Source organism: Carcharodon carcharias, chromosome 7 (genome assembly GCF_017639515.1).
Source record: "Carcharodon carcharias isolate sCarCar2 chromosome 7, sCarCar2.pri, whole genome shotgun sequence".
In the NCBI taxonomy this organism is placed as follows: Eukaryota; Metazoa; Chordata; class Chondrichthyes; order Lamniformes; family Lamnidae; genus Carcharodon; species Carcharodon carcharias.
The window spans coordinates 36,543,545-36,565,263 of NC_054473.1; the positions used below are offsets into that span (position 1 = coordinate 36,543,545).

Sequence of the window (21,719 nt, forward strand, 5' to 3'; positions counted from 1 at the left end):
GCTTGAATCAGATTAATGGTGTCAATGTTACTTAATCTCAAATTACACAGCTGTTTGAAGAGTAAACTTTGCAAATGATCTTTGCGATGTTTAATTTGCAGTTATATTTTAACCATTCTGATTAATTGGCCCCAGAGGGAGCGGGTGGGAGAGGGATTGAGGTGTAACAGTCATAAAACCCAGAGTTATTAGTTTTTCAGAGTTGCTGCTATTAGGATTTAAATTTTGGACTCCGTTTTCCAGGCAGCAGCTAATCAGATTGAGGATGGGAAAGCTTACAGCACCAGGCCAGAGCTGGGGAGCGAAGAGAAGAAGTAGAGGGAAAGATTGTGGCTCAGGTGGGGTGGGGGGAGAGATTGGCTATGTGGATAGATTGCCGGGGAGGTATGTGTGGAGAGATCAGGGAGGGAGCAGTACAGACTGTGGACAGGATGTGGGGTCGGAAAGGTGGGCTGTGGATAAATCACAGGCTGGAGAAACTGAAGGGTAGGAGGAAGGCCATAAATAGGCCACAGTGCCTGATCGCAGGGACTGTGAAACAGTTTGATTGGGGAGGCCAGGGGAAGCACTTCTACCCCTTCAGGCCTAAAAGCTGTGCTGGAAAGAACTTCTCTGTTGTATCTGGCTGTGTTTCCCACATCCTGGAAATCCTAGCCCACAACCATTAATTTTAAAACAGAGCTAAAATCTGAGGTATGCAGCCTCATTGAAATATCCAAAATAGGGATCCAGATCTGGAGTGAAGGTTTGTTGCCTGTCTGAATTAAAAGTGGAAGTAAAGGCTGGCTGGGGTTGGGTTTCCCATCTTTGAATTATTAACCCATCCCTCTCCTGCTTGTCCTGTGCAGTTAAAACTCTCCTCATTAAGGGTACCTTTATAATTGTCAAAAATGTACATTATAGTGAATGAACCAATAAAATTTATTCTTACAATATGTCAACTGGTATATTCAACAGCAACAACTTGCATATATACAGTGCCCCAATGGCCTAGTAAAATGTCCCAAGACATTTTGCTTTAGCATTCTCAGATAATATTTGATACTGACCACATAAGGAGACATTAAGGCAGGTGTTTGGTCAAATATATACAGGTTTAGCGAGTGTCTTATAGTGAGGAAAAGAGAGAGGCTGAGAGGTTTATGGAAGGAATTCCATAGCATATGGTCTAGACAGCTGAAGTCATGGCCATCAGTGGAGGAGCAAGGAAAATCACTTTCAACATTTCTGATCATCAGTTGCCAGTGTTATTCTTTTTTCTGCATTGCATTCTAAAAGAAATGAATTGTTACAATGGTAGGGAGAGTTAATAAATTATACTGGACAGACATTGCAAATATTCAAACTATTTATTTACATTTTATACCTTTCCGTGCTTTACTTCTTCAGATGATGACGTATGGAGCATTTTTACACAAAGGTTCCTTCTGTAGAAATTATTTCAACTTGTTGGACATCCTGGTTGTGGGTGTGTCACTCATTTCTTTTGGAATTCAGTAAGTATTTGTTTTTATTAAATTAGCATCAACAATTTCAGAATACTCTGACTTTGTATTATATCACAACAGTACAATGGCTTATTTTTCTTTTTACAAGGCATTTGTTACCATAAGCCAGCCATTCTATAAATTGGCTAGTTTCTTAGAATTTTGAATAGATAATAAGTGGACCTAGTTAAATATAAAAATTCAATGCCCTTTATAAAGTACAATAAAGGAATGAGTGATGCAGATATTGATGAAAATTTGTGGAAGCACTTCTTTCTGACTTGAAAATTAAATAAATACTGTGTTATATTAAACTTCGCAAAGCTCTGTGAAGTAATGTGAATGATGATAGAATCATAGATTGGTTGCAGCACAGAAAAGGTCCATTCGGCCATCGTGTCCCTGCTGGTCCTTGGCAAGAGCAACTCAGCTCATCTCACTCGCTGCCCTTTTCCCGTTGTCTTGCAATTTGTTTTCTTCAAATGCTTATGCAAAGCCCTTTTGAAATCCACAATTGAATCTGCCTCCACTAAATTCTCATGCAAGTAGTTGATGATCCCTTCAAATAGTGCTGCCACATCCAGTCATAAATGGTGGTGCACAATTAAACAACTAAACAGAGGATGAGGCTGCACAAATATCCCCATCCTCATTGATGGCTCTTCACTCATTGTAATGGAAATCCTGAATCGTCATTCAATTAATTTTTCCTGGAGAAGTTATGATTTTTATTAATTAATTTTCTACAGCAAATCCCTGACATTTATTCAATTCTTCCCAGTTTAGTCCAAATTTTTAATTATTTGATTTTCCCCAGCAAAGCCCTGAGTTTTTAATTTTCTCCTGTGAAACGCTGATCTTTCATTAATTTTCTCCGGAATAGCCGTGATTTTTATTTAATTAATTTTCCCCTAGTGAAGCCAAGCTTTAATTAATTTTATTGATTGAATCTTGGAACTTATTTAAATAATGTTGCTCATTATTTTCTTAATCCAATGGGCAGAATTTTACCAGCCCCGTGGAAATAGGAATGTAAACAGAGGAGCTGGTAATATGGCATAGGCCTGCTCCCCGATGTTTTCCCACCACCAATCAAGTTTACCAGATGTGGGTGGTGGGATGAATCAGTGGCAGACACATTGACGGCAGACAGGTAGTTAAGGTTGATAGGCAGCCAATTGCTAGGTATTTTCCTACCTTATCTGATTTTATCAACGGTGCATGGGATGCAAGGAGGCTCACACTCTTGGCTTCTCCATTGAGATGAGATCCCAGTGACAGTTGAGTTGTGGAGGGCACTGGCAGCCAAATTTTGAAGCTGTCTGCATGCTGTGTCCTCAAGAAGTGACGCTATCAAGTTTGAAGACACTGCAGTGAGTGGGGCCATAGTGAAATCCTGTTAGTGGAAAGGTGTCTCCCAGGTCTACAGCAGCCACTGAATCACTTTCAGTCCTCCAGTGAGGAGGAGAGTAGTACAGAGATGATTATACAGCCACATGGAGTGGTTATGCAGTGGCCTGGAGAGCTTCAGCAGGTTGAGGAAGCTAATGGACGTGGGCAAGCAGATTGCATTGAGGTAAGAAGGCAGCCTCATATTTGCATAATATGAGGCTGCCTTCTTATCCAGCCCAAGTGTGTACCGTCAGAGGCTCAGCTTCATTGAAATGTCTGAGCAGCAATATCTATGAAGACTCCATTTCTCAAGAAGTTGGTGCCGGAGATGTGAGATATGCTGGAGCAGGAGTTGAGCCTATGGGAATTGGTGGATACCCAATGTCTATAGCCTTAAATGTAAAGTTGGTACTCAACTTTTTTGCCTGTGGCCCATTCCATGGATCATCAGGAAATCTACGTGGTATTTCTCAATCAACGGCCATACAGGAGGTCACTGTTGCCACTGTTGGGCCGGCCAATATATCAAGTTCACAAGCAATGAATGTGGCATTTCCCAGTCAGCAGTGGGCATTTCATAAAGGAGGTCACTTTTGCCACTGTTGGGCAGGCCAATATATTAAGTTCACAAGCGATCAGACCAGTCAGCTTGAGAGTTGGCTTCAGGGCCAAGGCCAGATTTCCTCAGGTCCAGGGGAGCATTATTGACTGTGCTCATGTGCTATCAGCGTTCCTTCAGAGTAACCAGGTGCGTTTGTGAACAGGAATGGGTTCCGTTCCCTCATTATTCGAGTTCTCTGCGACTGCTGTAAGTGGATCATGCAGGGGTGTGTGAAGTCTATGGGAAGCTGCCATGACTTCTGCAGCCTTAGACATTCCGAATTACCTCAACTGTTCAGGCCTTTTTAGCTGAATCCTGGGGGAAGAAGAAACTGATGTGGCTTTTAAACCCTTTATGCAATCATAACAAACAGGCAGAGGACATATGCAACTCTGCCAAATGACTACAAGGGCCACCTTCGAGCATTGGCCATTGGCCTTTTGAAGATGAGGTTTAGGTGCCTGAAGGAGATGGCCCTGAAGGAAACTTGAAATATGTAACCTCTCAGGCAGGAGTTGGCGACTATTTTTAACTGAAGTATATATTTAACACCTTAGCCTAAAATAAAACCTATGAGGAGCCCTAAGATGAATTTTCAGCATTTCTAAACCAAGTACTTGGCAAATTCCCAAGACCCTCTGGTAGAATGCATAATTTGCATATATAATAAAGTATTATAATATAATGTAATATGTAATAATGTATTGAATTTATATATCAATAGAAATACAATCAAAATTAAAATAGACCTAACCCTGAATTCTCATTTTTTGTTTACTTTTTAAGCTATAATTTTGACAGTAAAACCATCTTTTAGAACAAACTTTAAGTAAAGTTCTTAATCCAATGGGCAGAATTTTACCAGCCCCTTGGCCAGTATTAAGACAACTTTTTTGGCTATTGATCCTCGTGATTAAAAAAATAGCTTCTAATAGCACATTGAGAATGATTTATCATCTCAGCTATATTAGAAACAATAATGATCACAACCATAAAACCTGTTCTTTGAACCAAGGGCATTATCCATAACCATGGTGTAACTCTACCACTTCAACAGGTTTATTTAGAGCATGATGATATTTTCTTAAAATAATCATTTCAACCTGTAAAGTGCAGCATAATGATTATCATTTTATCCCCGCAATAAAAACATGGCTCTTATTTTCCTTGACTTATTTTTTTGGATCTTTTCATGTTAATACAAACCAACTGGAAAAGATTGGGAGCTGCAAATGAGATGGTAGAGAGCCACATGCGACTCCCGAGCCACAGGTTGCAGACTTCGGGTCTAGAGTATCCCACATCATTGTCTCTGTTGCGCACTGCACAAACTGGCACTCCAGAGACTAGTGGCATTGGAGCCAGAAGAAGACATTGAGCGAGCTGCATCCTCAGAGGAGCAGGATGAGCATAAGATGCCTCAGTAGGTGATAGCTGATGAAAATGGCAGCCTGGGGCCCAGTTCACAGGAGAGTGACATGCGTGGCATGGAGCTTTGCGACTCTTTGATTAGCCAATGCTGCACATGAGGACAAGTGACACTGAACCAAAAAGTTCTCTCCCAGAGGCAAGCTTGCTGACCTTTCATGAGAGACTGTTACCATCTCTGTATACCCATCAGCACTATATGCCAGATGCTATATACACAGTTGCTCATGAGGTCCTCACTTTTACATACCAGCCATCTATTTGATTCTACACCTGGCCGCTGTCAAAAAGTTGCATTTAAATAAAAACATGAGTTATTGTACAATAAATATCAAGACTTTTAACTCTTATTAAACACCAAATTCTTTTGCACCGAACAAATTATCACTCAATGAGCCTCCAAGTACTAGACCCTGTCTTTACACGTTTGCTTATGGTCACTTCTCTGGGTTGCTCCCATGTGTCTGGAGTTTATCTGGTGTCAGCCTGCTGCCTTACCTGCTCTGGTGCATTAGATAGCCGTGGCATATGAGCTCTGGCTGTCTGAGCCATACTGGGGCGCGGCACATTTGGGGCCATCTGTATCTGTGCAGGGACAGCCTCAGTCATCAGACCAGCATGCAGCATTGGTGTCACCATCAAAGGGGCCAAGGGTCTGCCTTCAGTTATCAAAGCACCTTGAAAGGAGCTCTCATTGCCTTCAGCCTGCCCCTCCTCAGCCCATTGAAGCCCCAAATGCTTTCCCATGATTGCCTGGAGTGGTTCAACTCGTGGCAACGGGGAGATGAATGATGGCTCGCTCACCTACACTTGGCTCCACAGACTTCATGAATGAGGCTATGTTATGGAGATCTGTGTATACCCCTGTATCCACTCCATGCTATGCTCCATGTTTCGCTCCATGAGGGTCACCAGTCTCTTGAGGGACGCCATGTGTTTACATGATAGATATATGGAGTCACTCAGGGCATGGCTGAATACCTTCATCATTGGCACATGGGACTGCATTGCCTCTGGAAACCCTGACAGATTTTGCACATCCTTGCTGCTGCAGCATCTGTTGCTTTGCTAATGATATCCAAGGCTCACCATCTGCAAGGAGCTGAGCATCACTGGGCGACTCCTCAGTCCTCCATGTACAATAACTTATGTTTTTATTTAAATGCAACTTTTTGACAGCGGCCAGGTGTAGAATCAAATAGATGGCTGGTATGTAAAAGTGAGGACCTCATGAGTAACCGTGTAGATAGCATCTGGCATATAGTGGCTGTCATTGCCTCGGTTATCTCCTCCTTTGCATATAAGCAGTGGCCACAGTGATTGTGTCATGCGTTCTTACATATGTAACCAATCTATTGACATAGATGTGTTGGAATAAAGTGGAAGAGTATCTTGTGATAGCATTGCATCCTGTGAACTTTCCAGTATAGCCTGAGCATTTGCGTCTTTCTTGTCTGCTGCTCTACCTGCTGGAGGGAAATGATTTAAACGAAACTGCTGCTCCTTCAACCAACACCCAGTGTCTCCCCTTGGTCATGACTTTCATGTGGCTTTACAGGCTCATGCAGGTGCCACAGGTCACACACTGGGCGGAATTTTGTGCCTTCCCCCATGGCGAGTTGGGTGGGGAGGTGCATTTAATCAGGCAGGAGGGTGGCGGGTGGGGATCCCGCTATCTTTCCTCCTCCACCCCATTTAAGTCTGTGGCGGGAAGGCCAATGGATAGCCTTCCTGCTGCGTTGCCAATTGAGGCCCTTAAGTAGACAATTAATGCCCACTTGAGGGCCTCATCCTCTTGCCACTGGTGGGTGGGGAACTCACCATTTGGAAATCAAATGCTTGCGTATTTTCTTGCAGGCTCCTGAGGATGGGTCCCTCATTCAAAGGCAATTGGAAGGAAGGGCCCGCTGTGGGCCACCACCTGCTCTTATTACTGAATCACCGCCCCATCCTCTGTGACCTTTCCCCACCCTGGATGCATCCAACATTCCCTTTGCCAGACAGACTGCAGCGATTCAAGAAGACGGCTCACCATCACCTTCTCAAGGGCAATTAAGATGAGCAACAAATGCTGGCTGAGCCCACATTCCTATGAATGATAGTAACAAAAGACAATAGGCAGAATCTTGTGGAGGCAACGGGAACCTTGGCTGTCGGCGAAACAGCAGGTGAGACCCAACCTCGCCTCTTTTCGGTAGGCCATCATCACTCACCTGTCTGCATCCATCCTTGATCTGAGGCATCAGGTGGGTGTAGTTCTGGCAGCATCTACTGCGTCACCTGTGCTGCAACTGAGTACAGAAGAGCTGCTGACCTCTGATTGGCAGGCATATCTTGGTGGGTGGGGTTTCCATCCCTGGGCTTTACTGAATAGACACGAGGCAGAGTCTCACCTGCTTTTTAGCCGACAGCCAAGATTCCTGTTGCCTCCACAAGATTCTGCCTATTGTCTTCTGTTATTTTCGTTCATAAGATGTGGGCTAGGCCAGCATTTGTTGCCCATCCTAATTGCTCTTGAGAAGGTGGTGGTGAGCTGCCGCCTTGAATCAGTTTTGAATCAACTGCAGTGTGTCTGGTAAAGTCAACGTTGGACGCAGCCATCACTTTATCCACTCCCCATAGCTTTTACAACTGTCTTTCCCTCAAATGCAGGCTGCCCTGCCGTGAGCCATCTGATCTCCCTGGTTGTTTCCTCTATCTGTGTTACCACGGCGATGGAAGGCACTCCAAGATCATTAATTGTCCTGCTGCAAAGAATCCAGGTTCTTGCAACAACCTCCTTGGTTGCTAACTGTGTCTGCCACCTTAAGCCATACCTCCTTGGTGAGGCTAGCTGGCCTCCTCCCCCTCTACCTTGTCCACTCCACTCTACCTATATCCTCTTTCCCTGGCCTACTGTAACTTTCTCTTCTGCCCTATTTTCACCCCCGCACTACAAAATATATGTCTACCAATATATATGAATAACCAATTCATATAATTATCATTGTGGCTTTTTCTGCATCTGGCTGATTTGTGGTTGATTCTGAGCTGCTACTACATAACATTCACTCACCATTCTGACTCGGAAGTATATTTTGCCATTCCTTCACTGTCACTAGGTTAAAATCCTGGAACCCCATCCTTAACAGCACTGTGTTTGTACCTACATCACGTGGACTGGAACGGTTCGAGGAGGCAGCTCACCACCATTTTCTCAAGGGCAATTAGGGATGGGCAATAAATGCTGGCCTAGCCAGTGATGCCCACATCCCATGAATGAATTAAAAAAATAGCCTCTGATCATGCTTATGAAGGAATGTTTCTTTAAGATGGACATATTAAGATGCTAATTAAACATATACATAATGTGTGCAAATAAACCTTCATATGGAAAACATAGCTACCACTAGAACAAATGAGAGGGATGTGGCCGTGCCCTAATCCCATATATTTTTAGCTTCAATGACACTTGTCAACTCTTTAGGCATGGTTTCATCTTCGTATAGCATAGAGAATGTATCAATGGGGAAGAACTGTTCTGTTTGCCACATGCCCAACATGTTTCATGCAGTCATGAACTCTACTTTGTTTGGTAGGGCATTCAAAATAGTGCTTTTACCAATTTGCTAGAAACATAAAGAAATCTTCATGAATACATTAACAGTGTCACTACCCATGGCAACCAAAGCAATTCTTACCTAATATAATTTACCGGTTTCTAAAAAAACTAGCAAAAAGAAACGAAGAACTTGCATTTATAAATATCTTATCACGTCTTCTGGACCTCCAAAAATGTTTCATAAAAGAGTGAAAATGAACGGTTGCTTGTTTCCACACAGGTCTAGTGCTATTTCGGTAGTGAAGATCCTTCGTGTCTTAAGGGTGTTGAGGCCTCTTCGAGCAATCAACAGGGCGAAGGGACTCAAGGTTTAATTTGACTATTTTCCATGTATCTAACTTCTTCTTATGGCAATTTAAAGACTGTAACATTTTTGTTCACACTTCTGTTTTCATTTTACAGCATGTTGTCCAATGTGTGTTCGTTGCTATTAGAACTATTGGTAATATCATGATTGTTACAACTCTTCTACAATTCATGTTTGCTTGTATTGGGGTCCAGCTGTTCAAGGTAAATCCCTGATCATACTTTATTTACATTTTTCTTTCAGTTTAGACTAAAATTAAAATTTTTTCTAGCTTAATTTCAAATGTCTTATAATTTTCCAGGGCAAATTCTACCGTTGTACAGATGAAGCAAAACAACTCCCTGAAGAGTGCAAGTAAGAAACATACAGAACTAGTATATTTTTGTGATGAAGCGTTTTAATTCTGACGGTGATTTACTTCCTTCAGTCCATATGTTATTGATATACAGTAAACACAGTAAAAACATACAATGAAAATGTTAGGATATGAAATCCTACTTTTTTCATTAGTTCTGTGGTTTTCCTAGACAAGTACTACCTGTGGCAATGTTACTTTGAGAGGTGTAGGCTGTTCCTACCCCTGGTTTGTAGGTTTACTCTAGGTATCAACTACACGAAACTACCAAGTTTGTCCACACCAAGCAAGTTTATTTAGTGTTTCACGACTCTAACGAAATCTATACTCACGTATCCACATGGATTGGGTTGCTGGTTGCTTGGAAGGTCTGAGAATCAGATCCGAGGGGGTGATCAGTCCTCCTCGTTCTGATCTACAAGTAGTTGATCAGACCACTTCGCTCCCGAGTTAGCTAGCTTATCTCCTTCGGGGCACCTTCTCTTATACCCCGTTCTTCACATGCAGCCTGCGTGATCAGGCTTTGATAGGTCGACCCCAGTGTCCAGTTCTTGGTGATTGGTCTGTTGACCACTGGCAGGTGTCACAAGTGTGCCACGTCCACCACAGTCGGTTGACCTTTCATCAGTTCAAACACTTGCTTGTTTTTCAAGGGTCTCATCTCTCAGTTTCTACTGCACATGGCAGCTAGTTCCCTTTGCTATTGTCTCTCAGGAAGTTAGGCAGATGTTGTCTCATCCCGTGGCCTCTCGGGTCTTCGAGCAACCAGTCCAGATTACATTGTTAATGTATATTTAGTAGCCCTCCATTCCTTCACCTTATAGACCCCTGGACTCCAATATGCTTACTTCCCCATTTCCTGTCTCACTTCACTATACATTACGTTTATTCAGCCAGTTCCATTTTTTTCCTTCAGACACTTGTTTTTCTCAAATCTGTGTATGACCCCCTCTAAATGCTTTAAGTCACGTCATGTATAGTTCACAAACTTTAAACAGTTGCCAACAGAGGGTTGGTAAAAGAACATATAAGAATGGTTCAGTGACTTCCCCTTTAAATTTTTCCAGTCTAGTTGGAAAGACCAGTGCTTGCTGGCACTTTCCCACAGGTTGTAATAGAGATCCAAGTGTCATACAAGTCCTATTATGTTGGTGTGTCAACACTCCATTTTAGTTCATTTTGACTACAAAGTTTGATTTTATTTTAGTTAAGTCTGTGGGAAATATATTTGAATTCTTGTGCACCAACATTACATCAAAGCTTAGTTGATACACATTAGGTTACAATGATAACATGTAGTGAATTAATTACAAAAAATTAAATTCGTATTTTAATTCCAACTCTTCTTCCTTTTATAAAGGGGAACTTTTATTCTTTATAAAGATGGTGAAGTAGATAATCCCGTAATTCGTGATCGAGTATGGCACAACAGTGATTACAACTTTGACAATGTCCTTGCAGCTATGATGGCATTGTTTACAGTATCAACCTTTGAAGGCTGGCCAGCGTAAGTATATGTCTCATTTTTCCAGCCAATGCTAAGAGCTAATATTGATGATTAGTTTTGAAATCATTTTAGAATTATCTTGGCCAGGATTTTCCATTTGTCGGGCAGGCTCGATGGGAGCAGGCGGGGGCAATCGCGGAGCCTACCACTGCCTGTGATCGGCTCTGCACCACGATTTCATGCAGTGCCTTGCGCAGATCACAAGTGGCAGCATGGCAACACTGAGCGCTACCTGTGCGGGCAGGGGGAGAAGGGAGAGCCGGGTCCAGCGCTCTTTCGTGCATGTGTGCGAAGGAACATGGAGGTACCTCAGGGAGATTGAAGTGCTTTTTAAAAAATAAATAAATACGATAACAATTTAATGAAACATGTCCCCTTATGTGATTGTTTCACATGAGATGGGACATGTTTTTATTTTTCAAAAAAAGTTTTAATTTGATTGTAAAAGCTTTAGGAAACCTCATCCCACTCGTGGATGAGGTTTACTAAAAAATGTAAAGGCCGCTTGGCCTTTTCATCTGCCTGCCAACCTTAAGGTTGGACAGGCAGCGTAAAATTTAGGTTAATTACCTTAATAGGCCTATCAATTATTGGCGAACGCGCAGCCGACTCTGGCGTGCGCCCGCCAAACAAAATATTGCACGACTTCCCGATGATTTCGGAACGCACGCCTAACATCATCGCGTGTCATTTAGCGTTCTGGTGTGTCAGGCACGTGTCCGCACGCTGAATGGAAAATTCTTCCCCTTATGTTTTACACGTGCAATTTTATTCATATTAGCAATGATTGTTACATTTCACCAAATAGCTGCAATACTAAAGAAAGCTTTATTTATGGTTTATTTGTATTGCCACTGTAGAGTTGATGTGAAGCAGAGGAAAGAGTTTGCTTCACTTTGGCTCAGAGTCTTTGGTTCTTAACACGATTTACATTTCACAAGTTTAGCAGTGACCTGAAGCTGAAGGCACTTTGCACTAACCCTAAGCTTGTTGTGTAAATGCATCTTTAAGCATATCAAATAGAATATACTCAGAAAGGTAGACAATGTAGACATAAATTTAAATTATTTAGAAAAGAACTGCTGTGATTTCTATGCGTAGTGACATTGTAAAGACAGTGAAAAATCTTATTTGCATCATCATGCACCATGGTCGCTAAAGTTGTCCCCCTTGGACATTTATATTTGTCATCGTGGTAATATTCTGTCACATCAACTTTGTCTCTTTTTCAGCCTGCTATACAAAGCCATAGACTCAAATGGAGAAAATATTGGTCCCATCTACAACAATCGTGTGGAGATTTCTATATTCTTTATCATCTACATCATTATTATTGCTTTCTTCATGATGAATATCTTTGTTGGTTTTGTGATTGTCACATTCCAAGAGCAGGGAGAACTGGAGTATAAAAACTGCGAGCTGGACAAAAATCAGGTTAGAAATCACATAAATTAACAGTTTTAACATTTGCTTCTTATTGGGAAGTGCGTGATTTAGTACAGTAAAACTTCAATTCATTGTACCTTTCTTTCTTCAATAAGGATTTCAACTGCAAGTTTATTGTTGGTATGAAATGATTTCTGCTTTGCAACAATGCTAAGCTTATAGTGTAAATTCATAATCAGAGCCCAATCTAGAGTTGCTAGCTCTGGTTGGACCTATTCCTGGAGGCTTATTCATATGAATACCTTTGTTAGTTTTGTTCGCATTAATTGATCATGTGGCATTTGATCATGTAACATCTGATCATGTGACACCAGCCTACAATTTGCAAATCTGATTATATTTGCCTTTCAAGGTTGGGTCCCTACATTGGGTGGCTTTGCAGGTGGTTTACTTATTCTAAGAACCAGGAAGTCATCCATGTACAGGCAAGGAAAATTCTTCAGTACAAACTACTGGTGCAAAACTTTACTTTCCTCTCAGGTTGCCAGCAATAGTGCCTGGGAGATTCATCTTCCATTCCTGGAGACTCCCAGGCAGAAGGTTTGTCAATCCTGATGCTACTACTAGCTTAGCTTTCTCCATTGAGAAATAGATACATTATTGGCACACTAGTTGAGGACAATCATGACCTTCTTCAGGCATGCATGCAGATTGATTGATAAAACTTATAATAAATGATTTTGGCAGCTAGGAATACTTTTATATTAACATGACTTTCTCCTTACACTTGTTGTTGATGTTGTTTGTTGTAAGGAAATAATTCCTATACAAAGGCTATGGCTTAGACTTCAAATTGTCTGATACTTGCATCCCATAAAACTAGTGCCTTATGTTAGAAATAGCACCAACAGCTTCAGCAGAAGAAGATCAAGTTTAACTCAAAGGACAATGTTTTTTCAAAACTATTACGGACACTGTTGACATTGGAAATGCATGTGATACTTAACTTTTTGACAACTTTTCATGTTGATTATTAATGGCTAAAACAATAAGTCACAGTTAAAATGTGGTGCTAGATTGCTATTTGATTTTTAAAACAAGAAACAGAAGGTATAAGTAGGGTATCTCCGAAATCAGTTTCCGGATTCTTCTGTTTTTAATGTAGATCACTTGCAGGGGCACTGGGACATTGGTATTATGAGCAAAATCTCTAAGCTTGCTGTTGGTAATTAAACAGTAGACAGACCAAAAATAACTCCAGTCAAGTAATTATCCCACCAGATGCTCAATATCATTGCTGTTAACTTTAACATTGTGACCCGGGGCATTCACTCCAATCTACAAAATGAGCGTGCCCTTGGCAAAAAATGAATTCATTTAAGTGTTAAATCTTGGAACCCTTATCATAATTTATTGTTTATATAACCATGATCCACTCAGGTGCCTCGTGTAAGTTTAAGGTTTCTTACTACAATTAGTATTGATTGTATCCAATGGAGAATGTGAACACACTCATCACCATGAATACCTGGGAGTATCCACCTCTGAAATATTACAATAATTACTAGCAAGTTAATAATGTGTTTATTTGACTAGCCATATTGTTGATGGTGCAACTTGGAGTCCTATAATAGTTGTTCCTGGCAATGGTCCCCACATGGCAGGATTATGGTTTATGCCATGCTGTTACGATTTGGTAGAAAGAGTAAGCCAGGTAATTCACCAGAAAGGGGTTGGTTAGGGGAGGCAGTTCACTCAGTTGCTGCATGAGCAACTCTAAAAAGGCACAGAATTCTGGGAACTAAACATTTCTCAGCTTTTGTGCTGAGGAAAAATGCTTAGGATTTGGGGAAATTTAACTATTATCTTGGGATGAGATTCAAATAAAATTATTTGGGCCTTTGTATTTGTATGAAATGTACTTAATGTGGAACAATGGATTGATCGTTGTCTGTGGTTTATTATTTCTCCTGCTTCCAATGTTAGTGTTTTGATGCCTGGAGCTTCAGTATTGCGAGTATTACATTGCAGAGTCCTGCTCAGAGCAAGGATTAGAATGAGGGGAAATATAACAATTCATTCAGTTATGCCAGTATTTTATTGCATTCTGTATTACCTATCAGCAGATAAGTGTAAGGAGAAAGTCATGTTAATATAAAAATATTCCTAGCTGCCAAAATCATTTATTATAAGTTTTATCAATCAATCAGCATGCATGCCTGAAGAAGGTCATGATTGTCCTCAACTAGTGTGCCAACAATTTATCTCTTTCTCAATGGAGCCTAGAAAGTAACAGGACAGGGCAATTATGGTCTCTCATATTGCATACATTCCACAGGTAAAAGTCATAATTGATTGTACCTTCACAAGCTTATATATGAATTACAAAGTTTTCCATTTGGTGAGTGTGCAACTAGGGTCCAACGGTGTACAGATCTACAACTCTGTACAAGGTATGCTGACAGCTGTTGTGATGTCTTCATCCTTTGTCATTTCTCCAACATACCTAACTTACAACCTCAAGTCAGAGATTTGTTAAACACCAATGCCATGACACCTGTCAAGGACCTGCACAGAGGTGCTGAGCAATGCTTCAACCAAAGCAATGCATCAACCAGAACAATAATTGAGAAAACAATTGGATTACTGAAGCAGAGAGTCTGCTGCCTGGACCACTCCAGAAGTGCATTTCAGTCCAGTCCAGTGAGAGTGTTGAGACATGCTGTATGCTGCACCATTTTGTCCTGCAAAGGGGAACAATTCCTTGGAGTTAGCTGTAGAGGGAGGCTTAGAGGTGGTGCCGGAGAAAATAGAGGAAAACAAACAGGCCAAGGATCAACAATGGCTAGTAATCTAGCTAGAATTATTTGTGAATCAGTTCCAAGCACATCCTGTCCTTCCCTGATGCCAAATACCAGCATGGGAATTTCCACCCCCTCTTCTGTCATGGGTCAAAAATCATCTGATACTCCTTCTGAAGGTAAATGACAGTGCATCTTCTGATGGATTGCCTTTATCCTTCTCCTTTACAATAGATCTGGGTCTTGGATGGACCTGAGAAGAAAAAGACAGTTCAGCATTTTAATTCCTTGGCCCTGATCCCACTGTTGGGATGAAATGCAGGTCAGGAGTCCACAAGTGCCTGTGGTGGGACCCTGAAGGCAATTTTGGTGGAGGGGTCAACTAAGAATAGTGGGCGGACTCCTGAGACTAGAGGGCCAGTAGGAAGCATCCAGCAGTCATAGATCGGCAGCCCCAAAATCAGAGTGGGCACCGCTGAAATATGTAGGGTGGTGTTTGGATACCTCCCTTCACTGGTCACAGAAGTAGTAAATAAAAAGCTTAGGGCCGTCGCACGAGGAGCAAAGCCTCCACAGTAAAGGGCGCAGCAGTGACTCGGGCAGACTTCTGGAACAGTGCCCTTCGCATTGAATGGAGCTTGCAGCTCTGGTGTCTACCACTCCTCCCATGGGGAGGCCACCACCATTTCACGGGTGGCCCCCGACACGACAGACGCCTGTTTTCAAGCTGCGAAACCTTCTTCTAGAGGCAGGAAAATGTCATGGAGGTGGCCTGATGGATTTTTCTCCTGTTTTTTGGGCACCTCCACCTCCAGACCCACTTCCACGGGCCATTGGAAATTCAACCCTTGATGTTTAGTGACTAATGGCAAAAGTAGGTAATAGAAAATAAGCTACTGCTCATTCCAGAGTTCAGTGATGAGAAAAAGGAGAGTTAGAAGGCCAAGCACCCTACAGCACATAATCTCCTGTGATGGTGCTCATGCGCCTTCTGCCATGACATCTGTGGCACCTTGTTCTGCTGCTCCCAGGCTTTGAATAGATGGTTTTTATCCTTGTGTGAGTTCTCTTCCTGGCTAAGTTGTCTAACAAGAGAAAATGGAGTGAGTGGTCAGTTGAAGAATTAGGAGCATTTTCGTGTGAGCATAGAATAGTTTGGATGCTGCTTTGAAGGAGTATCAGCTGTGTGCAAGAAACAACATTAATGGTGAAAATAGTTGTAGGTGCAGAGTGTGCAAGCAGGAGGACTTCCATTTATTTGGATGAGGTACTATTTTCATTACTGTTAAATTCAACAGTAAAGCGGTACAGGATCTGTGCTGACAATAAAATAGAAGGCTTCCCCCCACAGCCCATGTCAAGTCTTGAAATTTCTTCTGGCACTGCTGCCAGGTCCAGGGCACTATGCTTCATGTGTTCATATGCTCACCTACCTCAGACTATTGCTGTGTGGCTGTTTGATGTGGTACCCTTTTTTAATTTGCAGAGAAGAGGATATTCATCCTTTTTGAAACCTCCTCCACTAGAAGCTTCTGGATACTGTCCAAGAACATAGCAATCTGACAATAATACTTTTCTACCAATTTTGAAAGGATCACCTTCAGTTTAGATCCACATTGCACAATGCACCCTTCCCTTTAAGAGATGCTGCCAGCTTTAAGTGATTTCTTCCTCTCACCCAATGGGTGAGCTGTCCAATGGCCAGCATGATTCGTGCTTATAGTTTGCCCATCATATTGAAGAGACATGTCCTGAAAATGGCTTGTGCTTCCTGCAAACAACATGCCCTTGACTCATCCCCTTCTCTCCTGTGAGATACTCTGAGATTTAACTTCTTTACACCTACTTTCATGCTACGAGCAGCACTTAGATGCCCGATTTTCCAGAGGACAGCAGCTGCTTCCTGCTAACTTACTGTCCGTTCTGACAGGATGTGGACCGACAGCATGCTAATGAGGCCTGGGAGCTAAAATTGATAAAATAGTCTCAAATTTTCTCTAGCTTGTGAACCAGCAATAGGCCTATCCACTGCCCATCCAAAACACCTGTAGTTAAAATCAATTGCAGTATCATAGTTTTTTTTTGATTGGACAAGCAGAGTTAAGTGACATTTATTTGTAAAATTTAATCACTTTTTCACCCTGTTGAGATGATCAGCTTGTGTTTATGATTAATTCACATGATGGTTTGCACTTAAAAATTTGAGAAACTATCTAGTAAAATGTTTATGAATTATGAAGGTAGCAGTGTATTTTGGTGTGCACACCATTTCCGTCATGTCTATTTTTTACCAGACAATCATGGCCTGCCAAGAGATTTAATGTGATGAATCATGTCTAATTCTTTTATGTTTTAATTTATCCACATACCTTTTAATCCCAGAACTCCTGAAAAGAGAGCCTGCAGTCTCAGCCAATACCTCAGCTGCCTGACCACTAGGTGGTGTGAGGTACAAACCGTACAGAGCAGACCCTCTTTTGCTTCCAAGAAACAGCCCCTTTTATGGCAACGATTCAGATTGGGGATTGAGATTAGTTATGGATTAAAGCTCAATGTGCTTAATTTTTATTTTTCACCATTCCCTTTTCTTCTACTAAGTCTGCTTTTCTCCAACTGGGAGGACAGAATGTTATGAGACACAAATTTCTCAATGAGTTTCCATCAATTGACAAGTGCAGTTCACACTGTAGAATAAGTCTCCTTGTTGATTTTGCTTCTTCAGCAATTTAGCACTCTGCCACCTTAAGACTATTTCTCAAACAGTTAAATTGCAAACTTTAGGAGTGTAACAAATTTTGGATCGCAGCTCAAGGTATGATCCAAATCCAGTTTGGCTTGTTTGAAAAATCCATGCATTGCATATCAATAGTGTAAACTGGCATTGCCTGACCAGACATGCTGAAAAGCTGAGGATGCATTTTAAAACTGTAACAAAAACAGAATTACCTGGAAAAACTCAGCAGGTCTGGCAGCATCAGCGGAGAAGAAAAGAGTTGACGTTTCGAGTCCTCTTGACCCTTCAACAGAACTAGATGAATCCAAGGAAAGGGATGAAATATAAGCTGGTTTAAGGTGGGGGCGGGGGGTGGGGGTGTTGGTTGCTTGGGTGGGGGGAGAGAAGTGGAGGGGGGTTGGTGTGGTTGTAGGGACAAACAAGCAGTGATAGAAGCAGATCATCAAAATATGTCACAGACAAAAGAACAAAAGAACACATAGGTGTTGAAGTTGGTGATATTATCTAAACTAATGTGCTAATTAAGAATGGATGGTAGGGCACTCAAGGTATAGCTCTAGCGGGGGTGGGGGGAGCATAAAAGATTTAAAAATATTTAAAAATAATGGAAATAGGTGGGAAAAGAAAAATCTATATAATTTATTGGAAAAAACGAAAGGAAGGGGGAAGAAACAGAAAGGGGGTGGGGATGGAGGAGGGAGTTCAAGACCTAAAGTTGTTGAATTCAATATTCAGTCCGGAAGGCTGTAAAGTGCCTAGTCGGAAGATGAGGTGCTGTTCCTCCAGTTTGCGTTGGGCTTCACTGGAACAATGCAGCAAGCCAAGGACAGACCTATGGGCAAGAGAGCAGGGTGGAGTGTTAAAATGGCAAGCGACAGGGAGCTTTGGGTCATTCTTGCGGACAGACCGCAGGTGTTCTGCAAAGCAGCCGTCCAGGTTACGTTTGGTCTCTCCAATGTAGAGGAGACCGCATTGGGAGCAACGAATACAGTAGACTAAGTTGGAGGAAATGCAAGTGAAATGCTGCTTCACTTGAAAGGAGTGTTTGGGCCCTTGGACGGTGAGGAGAGAGGAAGTGAAGGGGCAGGTGTTACATCTTTTGCGTGGGCATGGGGAGGTGCCATAGGTGGAGGTTGAGGAATAGGGAGTGATCCCTCTGGGACACCTGGTCCACTCCTCCATCATTCGCAGTTTTTTGTTTTTATCTCATTTTAAAACTGTGTTGTTCTAAATAAAAAAGCATTTTATTTCAAAACATAAAATGAAGGGAAATATTTTAACTTTCACCTCCAGATGGAGTACTGGGAGGAGTAAATCAGCCATTTATTAATATATAATGTATAACAAGCGGCCAATCTTTTACCGCCAGTTTTCCACCTGACGGTAAAATTTGGCCCTCGGAATTGGAGTTCCAGGTCTATATTTCATTTTGAATGGTTTGCCTCAGTTGGATGGAATTTTTCTCAATGAAATACCTTGGGATATATTTCTGTGTTAAAAGTGTTATATAAATGCAAATTGTTTTTTTAAAGAGGGAAAATCTGGAACTAACTGCTTGAATTGATGCATCTTTTTCATCAATATTGTAATGGGATGCTGAATATGAAATAGATCACTGCATCCTAGACTGTCTGATTGGTAAAAAAAATTTTGAAAAGATAAGCACTATTTACACATACACATTTACACAATTTCTAATATCAACATACACATTTACTAAAGAAACATAATGTTTGTTGACAGGAAACTCCTTATCAAAGCGTATGAAAACCCAGTACATTTTTTTTAAATGTTGAGGTTGTAAAATTGTTCAAGGACAGATTATTTGCAGTCTATTATATCGCATTACTGCAATTAAAAGAAAAACAGTAATGTGTCAAGTTTGTTGAAATCCATTGAAGACAATGGGGTAAAATTGTGATAGCACAAAATGGGCAATAGTGAATAGATAGCAGTTTTAAACCTGGCCCAAAGTCAGTTGTTAACTATTGCCCATTTTGTTCTATTTTTCTCCATAATATTTTATCGAGGAATGGAACTGAACACCCAAAAGATGATATTTTATTCAAGGTTCTTTTAATTAAGTTATTACAAATTACTTAGAAAATGTTCTTAGTTTAAGATTTCCCATATGTGGTGGCAGAGTCATGCTGATCACTGGAAAACATTTTTTGTCTCTGTAGCGTCAATGTGTAGAATATGCTCTAAAGGCCAGACCGCTTCGCAGATACATCCCAAAGAACCCCTACCAGTATAAGTTTTGGTATGTGGTAAACTCAACTGGGTTTGAATACATCATGTTTGTCCTCATCGTGTTGAACACGCTTTGCTTGGCTGTACAGGTAGGAAGAATGCTAAAACATACTACTCAAGCTAGATAGACTCGACGTTCCTAATTTTTTTGGATTTTTGCAAATGTGTTTGTGTTTATAAGTCATGGTGTAGAAAATGTATAGAAATACTGTTTGCACAACTAATTTAAAGGTGTAGGCCATGCAATTCATCAGGGCCCAAAAATGGGTGCTAGGGTCACGATGCAGGATTGCCTAATGCCTATTGCTGCCAACACAGGCTGCACAAACTTGGTGCTGCTTGCTAATTTAAATGAGTGTGCGCAGCCATCACTAATTGTGTTGCCAGAACTAAGTGTGCAGTTGAGTGGCTGTGTGCCTGTGTAGGGATGCGAAATTGTGAGAGACTAGCACAAGGTAAAAGCAGCCGGCACCCATTTAAAGGGAAAGTGCATTTTGGCTGGACCAGATGCTAGAAGTCATTCAAAAAGTAAGAACATGGCAGAGAACTGACTGAAATTTTCTGATCCTGCACTCTGCGAAGGATGCCTTGTTGTAGAGGTGGAGAGGAGGAAAGATGTCACCTATCAATAATGAGGCGGGAAGCCCTCCAAATAAACCTTGTGAAGACAGTGAAACCAAATAGCTCTGGCGGGCAATGCCAGGAGTCTAGTGAAGGACCTGAATGCACTGCTTCAAAAAGTCCAATGCCCTCACACAAGTGGTCAAGGTAATTTAATATCTACAAATGTCATTCCCCAGAAACTAGCCTCATTCACTGTTCAATGCACAACACCCCCATCACTAACCTAACAACAATCTCTATCAATCATGATTCATGCCTAACATTCATAGCTTCACCTCTACCTCACATAAGCTGCGGACTGAATCTCACAGCTTGCATACACTGTCTGCTATTCAAACCTGACAACCACATCACCCAAACAGATTGCACAAAATTGGCACTCCTCTTTTGCAAGACAAGGTAACACATATCCAGAGGCAACAGGATCTAACTGGTGAGGGACGAGCACAGCTGTGTGTCTTAATCAGATGAAGAAGACAGTCATCATTATCATTAGAGCGGACTTGACCCAAAGCGGGGCTGAAACCATTGAAGATGATGGAATCCTTTAATCTAATCTTCCTTCTCAAATCCCATTTCCTTCTCTCCTGATTTTCAAGCTGCAGATGGTGTTAACATGCACCTCATGCTTTACCCCTACCCCTCACCAGTTCTTTTCTCAAGAACAGTGGTGAAAGAGCAAGAGAGGAAAGAGCAGGTCAAGAGATGAAGAAGAAACAACTTAATATGCTCTTGCACTTGCAGCAACCAGCTCAGAAACTGACACTGCACATACTTTAGAGGATAGCTTAACAGCAAGATCTGGCCATGAGTGAACTGGAGCTGGGTCAGAGGACAAGGATAGCAGAGACATCAGCTCATTGGAAGGCCTATACAAGTTCCGCAGAAGACTCAGCTGAAGACTTTGATAGAGCAGCCTACAGAAGAAAGCTGATAAGTATGCACAGTGAAATGCTTCATGCATTGACAGATCTGCCAGAAAGCTTAGGTCCATGTCAAAGCACACAGAGGGATACAGCACCAACTAGACACAGGGCTCTGCTGCAGAGCTTGGTGCTCATTCTTTCCACTGTGGAAATGATAGCCAACTCTCTTAGCACACTTGTAGACCCAACCATGATGCAACATCTGTTGGCCGATGTCTCAGCTTCCATTGCAACATAAGCAGAAACCACCCGATGTCTGGATGTTGCTATGGAAGCTCAGACTGCTTTTACACAAGCTCAGACTGCTGTCGCCATGG

The 21,719-nt window shown here is 41.7% G+C and overlaps 1 protein-coding gene across 1 annotated transcript in view; it reads left to right on the plus strand.

Annotated features, from left to right (window-relative positions):
• LOC121280566 (voltage-dependent L-type calcium channel subunit alpha-1D-like) overlaps positions 1-21,719 on the plus strand; it is a 676,393-nt gene that overhangs the window by 380,994 nt on the left and 273,680 nt on the right. Inside the window, exons 22-28 of the mRNA XM_041192702.1 lie at positions 1,390-1,496; positions 8,730-8,817; positions 8,912-9,019; positions 9,118-9,170; positions 10,532-10,678; positions 11,911-12,112; positions 19,783-19,941. Coding sequence (XP_041048636.1) covers positions 1,390-1,496; positions 8,730-8,817; positions 8,912-9,019; positions 9,118-9,170; positions 10,532-10,678; positions 11,911-12,112; positions 19,783-19,941 — 864 coding nt within the window. The remainder of the gene's footprint in view (positions 1-1,389; positions 1,497-8,729; positions 8,818-8,911; positions 9,020-9,117; positions 9,171-10,531; positions 10,679-11,910; positions 12,113-19,782; positions 19,942-21,719) is intronic.